The sequence below is a fragment of the Hemibagrus wyckioides genome, linkage group LG23, assembly GCF_019097595.1.
Source record: "Hemibagrus wyckioides isolate EC202008001 linkage group LG23, SWU_Hwy_1.0, whole genome shotgun sequence".
Lineage (NCBI taxonomy): Eukaryota > Metazoa > Chordata > Actinopteri > Siluriformes > Bagridae > Hemibagrus > Hemibagrus wyckioides.
This window is the reverse complement of record NC_080732.1, coordinates 20,494,350-20,509,349: the sequence shown is the minus strand read 5'-3', so window position 1 is coordinate 20,509,349 and position 15,000 is coordinate 20,494,350. Positions and strand designations below refer to the sequence as shown.

Sequence of the window (15,000 nt, the reverse complement as noted above, 5' to 3'; positions counted from 1 at the left end):
GAGGCTGGGCGGAGTTACCTCCAGTATTTGGACAGTCAGCCCTGGCGCTCCTCAGGGACGTGTCCCTTCTCCAAGGACCCAGCTGTTAGACTCCTGAAGTCTGCAGCTGACACGACACTGTCCAAGATGGTGATGAGTCTGCATGAGAACATAATCAAAACTGTGGAGATATTCAATTCAATTTTCAATTCAATTCAATTTTATTTGTATAGCGCTTTTAACAAAGAGCATTGTCTCAAAGCAGCTTTACATGAGAAACAACATAAGAAAACAACAAACATATAAACAGACAGACAGACAGACAGACAGACAGTCCTAGATGTTATCCCAAGTGAGCAAGCCTGAGGTGACTGAGGCGACTGTGGCAAGGAAAAACTCCCTTAGATGGTATGAGGAAGAAACCTTGAGAGGAACCAGACTCAAAAGGGAACCCATCCTCATTTGGGTGACACAGGAGAGTGAGATTACATTGTGCATTTATGTGTAGTCAATTGTGTGATGCAGATACAGCATGTGTAGAATATTATGTAATGTTAGATAATGTAAGATAACAGTGGACTTTAGCAGACACCATCGGCACTGCTCCCCATCACAACAGCTCTGTGTCAAACATGGAGACGTTTCTGGGAACTGTCATTTCCCAAGACCTGAAACAAGAGTCCAGCATCTCCAACAACTCCATCTTCAAAAGGGTCCAGCGGAGGCTGGGCTTTCTGCTCCAGTTGAGGAAGTATGGTCTGCATCAGGAGCTGAGTTTACAGTTCTTCATGTAGTCACTGAATTCGTCCTGTGCACATCATCATACCATGAAACAGGACAGGTACAGACTGCAGCAAGCAGCAGAATCACTGGCCACTGTCCATCACATCTGCTCTACACGAACCAGGAAACAAGCAAGAGAATCACTACAGAGCCCTCACACCCTGGATACACCCTGTCACAACTCCTCCCTCCTGCTACAGAATACTACACACCCAAACCAGGTACAGGAGCAGTTTCCTTCTGCAGCCAGTCACCCAGCTGACCTTTATTATATGAAACTTGCTGTTTAAAAGCACCAACACACTCTTCACACACACACACACCTCTTACACACTCTTCACACACACACACACCTCTTACACACTCTTCACACACACACACCTCTTACACACTCTTCACACACACACACCTCTTACACACTCTTCACACACACACAAATCTTACACACTCTTCACACACACACACACCTCTTACACACTCTTCACACACACACACCTCTTACACACTCTTCACACACACACACACCTCTTACACACTCTCACACACACACACCTCTTACACACTCTTCACACACACACACACCTCTTACACACTCTTCACACACACACACACCTCTTACACACTCTTCACACACACACCTCTTACACACTCTTCACACACACCTCTTACACACTCTTCACACACACCTCTTACACACTCTTCACACACACACACACCTCTTACACTCTCTTCTCACACACCTCTTACACACTCTTTCACACACACCACACACACCTCTTACACACTCTTCACACACACACACACCTCTTACACACTCTCACACACACACACCTCTTACACACTCTTCACACACACACACACCTCTTACACACTCTTCACACACACACACCTCTTACACACTCTTCACACACACACACCTCTTACACACTCTTCACACACACCTCTTACACACTCTTCACACACACACACACCTCTTACACACTCTTCACACACACACACCTCTTACACACTCTTCACACACCTCTTCACACACACCTCTTACACACTCTTCACACACACACACACCTCTTACACACTCTTCACACACACACACCTCTTACACACTCTTTCACACACACACACACCTCTTACACACTCTTCACACACACACACCTCTTACACACTCTTCACACACACACACACCTCTTACACACTCTTCACACACACACACCTCTTACACACTCTTCACACACACACACCTCTTACACACTCTTCACACACACACCTCTTACACACTCTTCACACACACACACACCTCTTACACACTCTTCACACACACACCTCTTACACACTCTTCACACACACACCTCTTACACACTCTTCACACACACACACCTCTTACACACTCTTCACACACACACACACCTCTTACACACTCTTCACACACACACACACCTCTTACACACTCTTCACACACACACACCTCTTACACACTCTTCACACACACACACACCTCTTACACACTCTTCACACACACACACACCTCTTACACACTCTTCACACACACACACACCTCTTCACACACTCTCTTCACACACACACACCTCTTACACACTCTTCACACACACACACACCTCTTACACACTCTTCACACACACACACACCTCTTACACACTCTTCACACACACACACACCTCTTACACACTCTTCACACACACACACCTCTTACACACTCTTCACACACACACACACCTCTTACACACTCTTCACACACACACACCTCTTACACACTCTTCACACACACACCTCTTACACACTCTTCACACACACACACACCTCTTACACACTCTTCACACACACACACCTCTTACACACTCTTCACACACACACACACCTCTTACACACTCTTCACACACACACACACCTCTTACACACTCTTCACACACACACACCTCTTACACACTCTTCACACACACACACACCTCTTACACACTCTTCACACACACACACCTCTTACACACTCTTCACACACACACACACCTCTTACACACTCTTCACACACACCTCTTACACACTCTTCACACACACACACACCTCTTACACACTCTTCACACACACACACACCTCTTACACACTCTTCACACACACACACACCTCTTACACACTCTTCACACACACACACACCTCTTACACACTCTTCACACACACACACCTCTTACACACTCTTCACACACACACACACCTCTTACACACTCTTCACACACACACACCTCTTACACACTCTTCACACACACACACACACCTCTTACACACTCTTCACACACACACACACCTCTTACACACTCTTCACACACACACACCTCTTACACACTCTTCACACACACACACCTCTTACACACTCTTCACACACACACACACCTCTTACACACTCTTCACACACACACACCTCTTACACACTCTTCACACACACACACCTCTTACACACTCTTCACACACACACACACCTCTTACACACTCTTCACACACACACACCTCTTACACACTCTTCACACACACACACCTCTTACACACTCTTCACACACACACACCTCTTACACACTCTTCACACACACACACCTCTTACACACTCTTCACACACACACACCTCTTACACACTCTTCACACACACACACACCTCTTACACACTCTTCACACACACACACCTCTTACACACTCTTCACACACACACACACCTCTTACACACTCTTCACACACACACACCTCTTACACACTCTTCACACACACACACCTCTTACACACTCTTCACACACACACACCTCTTACACACTCTTCACACACACACCTCTTACACACTCTTCACACACACACCTCTTACACACTCTTCACACACACACACCTCTTACACACTCTTCACACACACACACCTCTTACACACTCTTCACACACACACACCTCTTACACACTCTTCACACACACACACCTCTTACACACTCTTCACACACACCTCTTACACACTCTTCACACACACCTCTTACACACTCTTCACACACACACACACCTCTTACACACTCTTCACACACACACACACCTCTTACACACTCTTCACACACACACACCTCTTACACACTCTTCACACACACACACACCTCTTACACACTCTTCACACACACACACACCTCTTACACACTCTTCACACACACACACACCTCTTACACACTCTTCACACACACACACCTCTTACACACTCTTCACACACACACACCTCTTACACACTCTTCACACACACACACACCTCTTACACACTCTTCACACACACACACACCTCTTACACACTCTTCACACACACACACACACCTCTTACACACTCTTCACACACACACACCTCTTACACACTCTTCACACACACACACACCTCTTACACACTCTTCACACACACACCTATTACACACTCTTCACACACACCTCTTACACACTCTTCACACACACACACACCTCTTACACACTCTTCACACACACACCTCTTACACACTCTTCACACACACACACACCTCTTACACACTCTTCACACACACACCTATTACACACTCTTCACACACACCTCTTACACACTCTTCACACACACACACCTCTTACACACTCTTCACACACACACACCTCTTACACACTCTTCACACACACACACCTCTTACACACTCTTCACACACACACACACCTCTTACACACTCTTCACACACACACACCTCTTACACACTCTTCACACACACACACCTCTTACACACTCTTCACACACACACACCTCTTACACACTCTTCACACACACACACCTCTTACACACTCTTCACACACACACACACCTCTTACACACTCTTCACACACACACACACCTCTTACACACTCTTCACACACACACACACCTCTTACACACTCTTCACACACACACACACCTCTTACACACTCTTCACACACACACACCTCTTACACACTCTTCACACACACACACCTCTTACACACTCTTCACACACACACACCTCTTACACACTCTCACACACACACACCTCTTACACACTCTTCACACACACACACACCTCTTACACACTCTTCACACACACACACCTCTTACACACTCTTCACACACACACACACCTCTTACACACTCTTCACACACACACACCTCTTACACACTCTTCACACACACACACACACCTCTTACACACTCTTCACACACACACACACCTCTTACACACTCTTCACACACACACACACCTCTTACACACTCTTTCACACACACACACCTCTTACACACTCTTCACACACACACACCTCTTACACACTCTTCACACACACACACACCTCTTACACACTCTTCACACACACACACACCTCTTACACACTCTTCACACACACACACACCTCTTACACACTCTTCACACACACACACACCTCTTACACACTCTTCACACACACACCTCTTACACACTCTTCACACACACCTCTTACACACTCTTCACACACACACACACCTCTTACACACTCTTCACACACACCTCTTACACACTCTTCACACACACACACACCTCTTACACACTCTTCACACACACACACCTCTTACACACTCTTCACACACACCTCTTACACACTCTTCACACACACACACACCTCTTACACACTCTTCACACACACACACCTCTTACACACTCTTCACATACTTCAAATACTCTCTCTACTGTAAGAACAGTCATTACTTCATCCCTGTGTGTCACACACACTGCTGCTGCTCTCACCACTATCACACTTCACATACACAACTAACCTCATACTCTCTATACTGTGGTCTTTATAGAATTTTTGTCTGAAAATTAAATCTATAGTGTCATTATTTAATGTCTGTACTGAGAGTCACCAACAGCTGCTACCAAATTCCTCATGTGTGTAAAAACACACAGCAAAAATATTTACTCCTTGATTGTGATGAAATGAAGTGTGTATATGTGTGTGTGTGAGAGAGAGAGAGAGAGAGAGAGAGGTGTGCAGTGCAGTGTGTAAATACAGACACTAGATGGCGCTCGTTAGACTTGAACGCTTTCTCGGCGGTGAAATTCATTGCTACGGAAGCCCAGAGAGGCCATGTGATATTATTTTTTTTGCTTTTGTTTTCTCGTGATCTCGAGATAATCAGAACCGCGGTGAAGTTTGATATTCGGACATTAGACAGACATTCGGAAGCGCTAGTTTAGGGACCGTCCACAAATTTCTGTACGACTGAAATGTGGTACTTGGTAACTGACTACGTTCCCCAGTTATTCTAATTTCTTCTTAAATATACATATGGCATGCGGCATTGCAAACAGCATTTGTTTATTTATAAATAAAAATTGAATTAATTGATAGTATTAATTATGTATCATGTGAATTAATTTGCTATTATTAATTTATTTTTTAATTTAAAAAAACTTTCTTCAAAATTTCTTCAATAGCTTCTAGGTCATGTGACCCTGTGACCCAAATCTAGTACCAAAATGATCTACTTGGACACCTCCACAGGGTACAGGACACCTCCACTTTCGATTTCAACCTACATGAAACACGACTGCCCCCTACTGGCAATGCCGCACAATGCCGCGAGTCGTCGCGGGATTCCTGTCCCTCTGACGCGCATTCTTAACTGCCACATCTGTATATATGTATATGTGTGTGTGTGTGTGTGTGTGTGTGTGTGTGATATATATATATATAAATATATCAAATTATCTCAACAGGTCCAGTGTGACACTTGCAGCTTCAAACAGCCGGAAAAAAAGTTTAAGAAGACTATCGTGTAATAACAATAAAAAACGGTGTGTAATCGTGATAAAAATGACTTGTTTATTTATATAAGAAAGGAGTTAAACAAATGAAGAAAATAAACAAATGAATAAAAATCAGTGAAGACATTTTTTAGGATACAAAGAGGTGTACCATGTGGGGGTGTCCAAGTAGATTTTAGTACTATTATTATTTTAGTACTAGTTTTGGGTCACAGGGTCACATGACATAGAAGCGATTGAAGAAATAGTTTTTTTTAAATAAAAATAAAAGAAGACATTTTTTGAATAACAAAGAGGTGTACCCTGTGGAGGTGTCCAAGTAGATCATTTTAATAAAAGTTTGGGGTCACAGGGTCACATGACCTAGAAGCTAAGTAGAAGCTAAATAGTTTTTTTTATTAAAAAATAAATTAATAATAGCAAATTAATTCACATGATACATAATTAATACTATCAATTAATTCAATTTTTATTTATAAATAAACAAATGCTGTTTGCAATGCCGCATGCCATATGTATATTTAAGAAGAAATTAGAATAACTGGGGAACGTAGTCAGTTCAGTAACAAGTACCACATTTCAGTCGTACAGAAATTTGTGGACGGTCCCTAAACTAGCGCTTCCGAATGTCTGTCTAATGTCCGAATATCAAACTTCACCGCGGTTCTGATTATCTCGAGATCACGAGAAAACAAAAGCAAAAAAAATAATATCACATGCCCTCTCTGGGCTTCCGTACATTCCAGTCAAATTCTTACAGTTTTATAAAAACATTAAACACACATTTCAATTCATTCTCTTCTATCAAATTATTATTATTTATATTTACACACAGCACTGCTTTAGAGAGAGATAGAGTGTGTGTGTGTGTGTGTGTCTGTGTACTGAAGGAGCTCCTGCTGTATGTGAGAGAGACTCTGAGATGAATGTACAGTATGTAACAGCACACAGACACCAGGGCGAGTCTCAGCATGTTCCTCACTGAGATCAGCTTCAGCTTTCAGCTTCAACACTTTAACAACAACAGCTTTAATTTCACTCAGAGAGAAAAAACAAGCTTAATGATAATGTTACAGAAACAACACATTCTTTCATGTACACACACACACACACACACATAAACACACACACAGAGTAACCCCCCCCCACACACACACAGAGTAACCCACACACAGTGTGTGTGTGTGTGTGTGTACATGTGGGTTACTCTGTGTGTGTGTGTGGGTTACTCTGTGTGTGTGTGTGTGTGTGTGTGTGTGTGTGTTCAGTGTCAGATGAAGAAAACCCGACAGAATTCCTCAGGTGTTTTTGTAAAAAGTGTTTATTGCAGTTCCAGAGTCAGCGCCTGCACTGAGACACACTTATCATACAGATGCACACAGGAAATATAAAACTGTACACTATATTACTATTTACACAGTATTTACAGGCTTTTTCCTACACACTAATAAATGTCACACACACAGGATGAGGTTCTTTTGTGGGTTCTCGTGTTCACTGGAAGCTCCACACCTCGAGCGCCTGCACTCTGAAGTCATGTTGAGGAGACAGAGGAGTGTTACGGAAGGTTTTACAGGAAAATGTTGAGCCACGGAGAAGATCTGAGTCTAACCACAAGCCAAACGGGCCTCTGGACACACACACACACACACACTTTACATTTTAGATTATAAACGACAAAACACAACAAAAAAGCACCAATTAAATTGTACAGACTGTGTGTGTGTGTTGCTTACATTTTAGACTGCTAACACAACTATAACACTTATGTCCTGTATATTAAATAAATTCCAAATTAATAAATCTAACAGTCTAAATCTAATAATCTGTTTATCTGATGTCAGCAGTTATCTGATTATTCGAGTCTTCATGTAAACAGAATCAGATTAAAATGAATTCTGGATTTCAGGAAATCTGATAAACATCTGGATCTGAACATGTGGATTTCAGCTCAATAATCAGATTATTCAGTGTGTTTATGATGATAATCTGATGAATCTGATATATCTGTAAAGAACATGTCTCAGGGTACAGACTCCTGAATCAGAGGAGTGAACACACTCTGAGCTGAAGTTGTGTTAAACACTCTGTAGTGTTGATAACAAATCGAATCGGATTATTGATAATTGAGGGCTGTATTTAAAACCAGGGTTTAATCAGATTTCTGATGTGCATGTAAACGTGTCGATGAAGTGATCACTGCAAACGACTGAAGTGACTCACCCCCCTGCTCCCAGCTGCAGAGAGTCCAGGAATCCTCTCACAAAGTACGAGTTTTCTCCACTCCACCGGAACATCTACACACACACACACACACACACACACACACACAGATTAATCATTTCATCTCAGTGTATGTGTGTGTGTGTGTGTGTGTGATCTGGATAATGCTGATTCACTGATTCATACCTTAAACTCAGGGCTGAATGTGAAGAGGAACGTCTCTCCAGTTCCATAGCAGCAATCACTCACTCTGAAGGAGTCTGAGGAGAACGCTCCGAATACCTGAACACACACACACACACACACACACACACACACCAGCGTCACATAAACAATACAGACTGTGTGTGTGTGTGTATGTACCTGGTGGTGTGTGTACCTGGTTGTATGTGTGTGTGTGTGTGTGCACCTGGTTGTGTGTGTGTGTGTATGTGTGTGTGTGTACCTGGTTGTGTGTGTGTGTGTGTATGTGTGTGTGTACCTGGTTGTGTGTGTGTGTGTACCTGGTTTTGTGTGTGTGTGTGTGTGTGTGTGTGCACCTGGTTGTGTGTGTGTGTGTGTGTGTACCTGGTTGTGTGTGTGTGTGTGTATGTGTGTGTGTACCTGGTTTTGTGTGTGTGCACCTGGTTGTGTGTGTGTGTGTGTGTGTGTATGTACCTGGTGGTGTGTGTACCTGGTTGTATGTGTGTGTGTGTGTGCACCTGGTTGTGTGTGTGTGTGTGTGGTATGTGTGTGTGTGTACCTGGTTGTGTATGTGTGTGTGTACCTGGTTGTGTGTGTGTGTGTGTACCTGGTTTTGTGTGTGTGTGTGTGTGTGCACCTGGTTGTGTGTGTGTGTATGTGTGTGTGTGTACTTGGTTGTGTGTGTGTGTGTGTGTACCTGGTTGTGTGTGTGTGTGTGTGTGTGTATGTGTGTGTGTGTGCACCTGGTTGTGTGTGTGTGTGTGTATGTGTGTGTGTGTACCTGGTTGTGTGTGTGTGTGTGTACCTGGTTGTGTGTGTGTATGTGTGTGTGTACCTGGTTGTGTGTGTGTGTGTGTGTACCTGGTTGTGTGTGTGTGTGTATGTGTGTGTATGTATGTGTGTGTACCTGGTTGTGTGTGTGTGTGTGTGTGTATGTGTGTGTACCTGGTTGTGTGTGTGTGTGTGTGTACCTGGTTGTATGTGTGTGTGTGTGTGTGTGTGTACCTGGTGGTGTGTGTGTGTACCTGGTTGTGTGTGTGTGTGTACCTGGTTGTGTGTGTGTATGTACCTGGTTGTGTGTGTGTGTGTACCTGGTTGTGTGTGTGTGTGTGTATGTACCTGGTTGTGTGTGTGTGTGTGTGTACCTGGTTGTGTGTGGGTGGGTGTGTGTGTGTACCTGGTTGTATGTGTGTGTGTGTGTGTGTGTGTGTGTGTACCTGGCTGTATGTGTGTGTGTGTGTGTGTGTGTGTGTACCTGGTTGTATGTGTGTGTGTGTGTGTGTGTGTGTGTACCTGGCTGTATGTGTGTGTGTGTGTGTGTGTGTGTGTACCTGGTTGTGTGTGTGTACCTGGTTGTGTGTGTGTGTGTGTGTGTGTGTGTACCTGGTTGTGTGTGTGTGTGTACCTGGTTGTGTGTGTGTGTGTGTACCTGGTTGTGTGTGTGTGTGTGTGTGTGTATGTACCTGGTTGTGTGTCTGTGTGTGTGTGTGTACCTGGTTGTGTGTGTGTGTGTACCTGGTTGTGTGTGGGTGTGTGTGTACCTGGTTTTGTGTGTACCTGGTTGTATGTGTGTGTGTGTGTGTGTGTGTGTACCTGGTTGTGTGTGTGTGTGTACCTGGTTGTGTGTGTGTGTGTGTACCTGGTTGTGTGTGTGTGTGTGTGTACCTGGTTGTGTGTGTGTGTAAATGGTTGTGTGTGTGTGTGTGTGTACCTGGCTGTATGTGTGTGTGTGTGTGTGTGTGTGTACCTGGTTGTGTGTGTGTGTACCTGGTTGTGTGTGTGTGTGTACCTGGTTGTGTGTGTGTGTGTGTGTGTACCTGGTTGTGTGTGTGTGTGTGTATACCTGGTTGTGTGTGTGTGTGTGTGTGTACCTGGTTGTGTGTGTACCTGGCTGTATGTGTGTGTGTGTGTGTGTGTACCTGGTTGTGTGTGTGTGTACCTGGTTGTGTGTGTGTGTACCTGGTTGTGTGTGTGTGTGTGTACCTGGTTGTATGTGTGTGTGTGTGTGTGTACCTGGCTGTATGTGTGTGTGTGTACCTGGTTGTGTGTGTGTGTGTGTACCTGGTTGTGTGTGTGTGTGTGTGTGTACCTGGTTGTGTGTGTGTGTACCTGGTTGTGTGTGTGTGTGTGTACCTGGTTGTGTGTGTGTGTGTGTACCTGGTTGTGTGTGTGTGTGTGTGTACCTGGCTGTATGTTTGTGTGTGTGTGTGTGTACCTGGTTGTGTGTGTGTGTGTGTACCTGGTTGTGTGTGTGTGTGTGTACCTGGTTGTGTGTGTGTGTGTGTACCTGGTTGTGTGTGTGTGTGTGTACCTGGTTGTGTGTGTGTGTGTACCTGGTTGTGTGTGTGTGTACCTGGTTGTGTGTGTGTGTGTACCTGGCTGTATGTGTGTGTGTGTACCTGGTTGTATGTGTGTGTACCTGGTTGTGTGTGTGTGTGTGTGTGTGTGTGTACCTGGTTGTGTGTGTGTGTACCTGGCTGTATGTGTGTGTGTGTGTACCTGGTTGTGTGTGTGTGTACCTGGTTGTGTGTGTGTGTACCTGGTTGTGTGTGTGTGTACCTGGTTGTGTGTGTGTGTGTGTGTACCTGGTTGTGTGTGTGTGTGTGTGTACCTGGTTGTATGTGTGTGTACCTGGCTGTATGTGTGTGTGTATGTGTACCTGGTTGTGTGTGTGTGTGTACCTGGTTGTGTGTGTGTGTGTACCTGGCTGTATGTGTGTGTGTGTGTACCTGGTTGTGTGTGTGTGTGTACCTGGTTGTGTGTGTGTGTGTTCCTGGTTGTGTGTGTGTGTGTGTACCTGGTTGTGTGTGTGTGTGTGTACCTGGTTGTGTGTGTGTGTGTGTGTACCTGGTTGTGTGTGTGTGTGTGTGTGTACCTGGTTGTGTGTGTGTGTGTGTACCTGGTTGTGTGTGTGTGTGTACCTGGCTGTATGTGTGTGTGTGTGTGTGTGTGTGTGTGTACCTGGTTGTGTGTGTGTGTACCTGGTTGTGTGTGTGTGTGTACCTGGTTTTGTGTGTGTGTGTGTGTACCTGGTTGTGTGTGTGTACCTGGTTGTGTGTGTGTGTGTACCTGGTTGTGTGTGTGTGTGTGTGTGTACCTGGTTGTGTGTGTGTGTGTGTGTACCTGGTTGTGTGTGTGTGTGTACCTGGTTGTGTGTGTGTGTGTGTGTGTGTGTGTGTACCTGGTTGTGTGTGTGTGTACCTGGTTGTGTGTGTGTGTGTGTGTGTGTACCTGGTTGTGTGTGTGTGTGTACCTGGTTGTGTGTGTGTGTACCTGGTTGTGTGTGTGTGTGTACCTGGCTGTATGTGTGTGTGTGTGTGTGTACCTGGTTGTGTGTGTGTGTACCTGGTTGTGTGTGTGTGTACCTGGTTGTGTGTGTGTGTGTGTGTGTACCTGGTTGTGTGTGTGTGTGTACCTGGTTGTATGTGTGTGTACCTGGCTGTATGTGTGTGTACCTGGCTGTATGTGTGTGTACCTGGTTGTGTGTGTGTGTGTGTACCTGGTTGTGTGTGTGTGTGTACCTGGCTGTATGTGTGTGTGTGTGTACCTGGTTGTGTGTGTGTGTGTGTACCTGGTTGTGTGTGTGTGTGTACCTGGTTGTGTGTGTGTGTGTGTGTACCTGGTTGTGTGTGTGTGTGTGTACCTGGTTGTGTGTGTGTGTGTGTGTACCTGGTTGTGTGTGTGTGTGTACCTGGCTGTATGTGTGTGTGTGTGTGTGTGTACCTGGTTGTGTGTGTGTGTACCTGGTTGTGTGTGTGTGTGTACCTGGTTTTGTGTGTGTGTGTGTGTGTGTACCTGGTTGTGTGTGTGTACCTGGTTGTGTGTGTGTGTGTACCTGGTTGTGTGTGTGTGTGTGTGTGTGTGTGTGTGTACCTGGTTGTGTGTGTGTGTGTGTGTGTGTGTACCTGGTTGTGTGTGTGTGTGTACCTGGTTGTGTGTGTGTGTGTGTGTGTGTACCTGGTTGTGTGTGTGTGTACCTGGTTGTGTGTGTGTGTACCTGGTTGTGTGTGTGTGTGTACCTGGTTGTGTGTGTGTGTGTACCTGGTTGTGTGTGTGTACCTGGTTGTATGTGTCCTGTATCAGCAGCAGTACAGGTTGTTGGATTTCAGCTGTTTTTCTGTACAGAGTTTTCAGACTGGTGCCGTGAATCTCTGTGCTGTAAACCAGCTGCCAGGGAGAACAGTGAAGACGAGCCGGGAGATGTGGAGCTAACTGTCTCATTCACACACACACACACACACACACACACATTTCATTCAAGTTAAAATGAATGGTTTAAATTTTTAATGAAAGTTTGTGTGTGTGTGTGTGTGTGTGTGTGTGTGTGTGTGTGTGTGTGTGTGCTGTGTTCCAAACGGCTCTTTGTTCCCTGTAGCTCATGTGAAGACAGACTGCTGTGGCTTTATTGGTTCAACAGATCATTCACTTCCCTAAAAACACATGCTCTAACTCTCACCTGACTCCATAAAACTCCACCCCTGACCATGCCCATCCACACCGCTGGCACACACCCTTGGTAGTGTGCACTAGAGGAGTGAGCAGATGGTGAAGAGATGCTCACCTTCTCTAGGTGATGTTCCCTGAGGATGTGACTGTCCTGCGTCAGCACAGGGAGTGTGTCCTCCGTGTCCTCGTCCTCAGATGTGGACACGCACTGAGAGCTGCACACACTCGGGGAACGCTTCCCCTTCCTCACCGTGACGATCTGCACAAAACAAGATGGAGACCAACATTTAATCCAACACATCAGTACGCGTCTCAGTGCAGTGAATACCGTATATTATGTTATTAAATAAATTAGCTAATTAAGTTAAGCATTTATTGTTATTAATATTATTGTAACAATATTCCTAACAACACTAATAATAATAATAATAAGTAGAAGAAGTCAGTAAAATGAGGATGCATGCTTTACCTCCACTCTCCTGCTCACAAGATAAAAGCCTGATCATGTACAAGCAGATAAAACGTGTTATAAATGTCTTATAAATATGTAATTGTGTGTTGAGGATTTGGAGCATTAATATTGGCACACTAATTGTTTACGCTTGTTGTTGCACACTGAGACATGACCTGAAACTTTGCCTTCATTGAGATTTAGAAACATGAAACTGACATTGTGTAGAGGAAGAGGATCTTCTGTGAACAAAGATGAAACTAAAATGGCATGAAGCTGAGTCTCTACTCTCACCTGGACGTACGGTTCCTCACAGCCTCTGCAGAAGAACAAAATCTTTAGGTTCTCATCCATTCTCTCACTCCTACTGTTTCTGTGTTTCAGTAACATAATAATATAATATAATACACTAAAGCGTGTGTGTGTGTGTGTTTAGTGCCGCAGGGTTGTAGTTGTGTGTGTGAATGAAACATCTCTGCACTTTATACTCTTCCGCCCACACTCACTCTGATTGGCTGGACTTTTCCCTCCGTGTTTTTCCCTCCTCTCTGCTGTTACTCGTCTGGTGGCTTTGGGGGATTTACAGTAAGCGGATGGAACACACCGAACCACAGAGAGGAAATGAAAGTGAAATGGAACAGGCAAAGGTGGGTGGTATGAATAACTTTTGGCACCTGCATCACCACTGAGTGAAAGTGGAGTGTGTTAAAGAATGGAGTGTTTGAGATCAGATGCAGGTGGTCGTAGTTTCACAAGAATCACAGTGTGATTAAACCTCAAAGCACAATGTCACAGACTCCAGCGTGCACCTCAGAGATGAGGCTAGAGTTAACGCTAGCTAGCGTAGCATGCAGCGGTATAACCTCACGCTCGCGCAGCAGCTCCAGCTATTCAACAGTGTACGTTCTCCACATCTTCAGGACAGAGGAGTTTACGCTTCTTTCTTGAGCCGCTGAGATTATTTGAACATGAAGAGTGTCCTTCATTAATAAATTAAAATGTGTCCTTCATGGTAAAGAGAGAGAGTAATAAACACTCGGGGACAAGCTGAGAGAGGAAAATAAACGTCATGGTGGTGACAGTAACACCACTGCACTCCATGCACAGCTGGATTATTTTTGCAGAATATTTCATTAAGGTCACTGATTTATA

The 15,000-nt window shown here is 44.6% G+C and overlaps 2 protein-coding genes across 4 annotated transcripts in view; one reads left to right on the top strand and one right to left on the bottom strand.

Moving 5' to 3' along the window:
- Positions 1-15,000, top strand: part of cmc1 (C-x(9)-C motif containing 1) — a 171,441-nt gene that overhangs the window by 65,426 nt on the left and 91,015 nt on the right. The window lies entirely within an intron of this gene.
- LOC131344437 (nuclear receptor coactivator 7) overlaps positions 7,918-15,000 on the bottom strand; it is an 8,074-nt gene continuing 991 nt past the window's right edge. The window contains exons 1-6 of one of the 3 annotated variants that reach the window (XM_058376748.1): positions 14,143-15,000; positions 13,513-13,656; positions 13,011-13,163; positions 8,955-9,050; positions 8,769-8,842; positions 7,918-8,175 (exon numbers count right to left, since the gene is read on the bottom strand). The exon at positions 14,143-15,000 is cut by the window's right edge and continues 37 nt beyond it. In XM_058376748.1, the coding sequence (XP_058232731.1) occupies positions 8,040-8,175; positions 8,769-8,842; positions 8,955-9,050; positions 13,011-13,163; positions 13,513-13,656; positions 14,143-14,238 (699 nt within the window). In that variant the 5' untranslated portion in view covers positions 14,239-15,000 and the 3' untranslated portion in view covers positions 7,918-8,039. The remainder of the gene's footprint in view (positions 8,176-8,768; positions 8,843-8,954; positions 9,051-13,010; positions 13,164-13,512; positions 13,657-14,142) is intronic. The other 2 variants (XM_058376747.1, XM_058376750.1) reach the window with 2 other exon arrangements.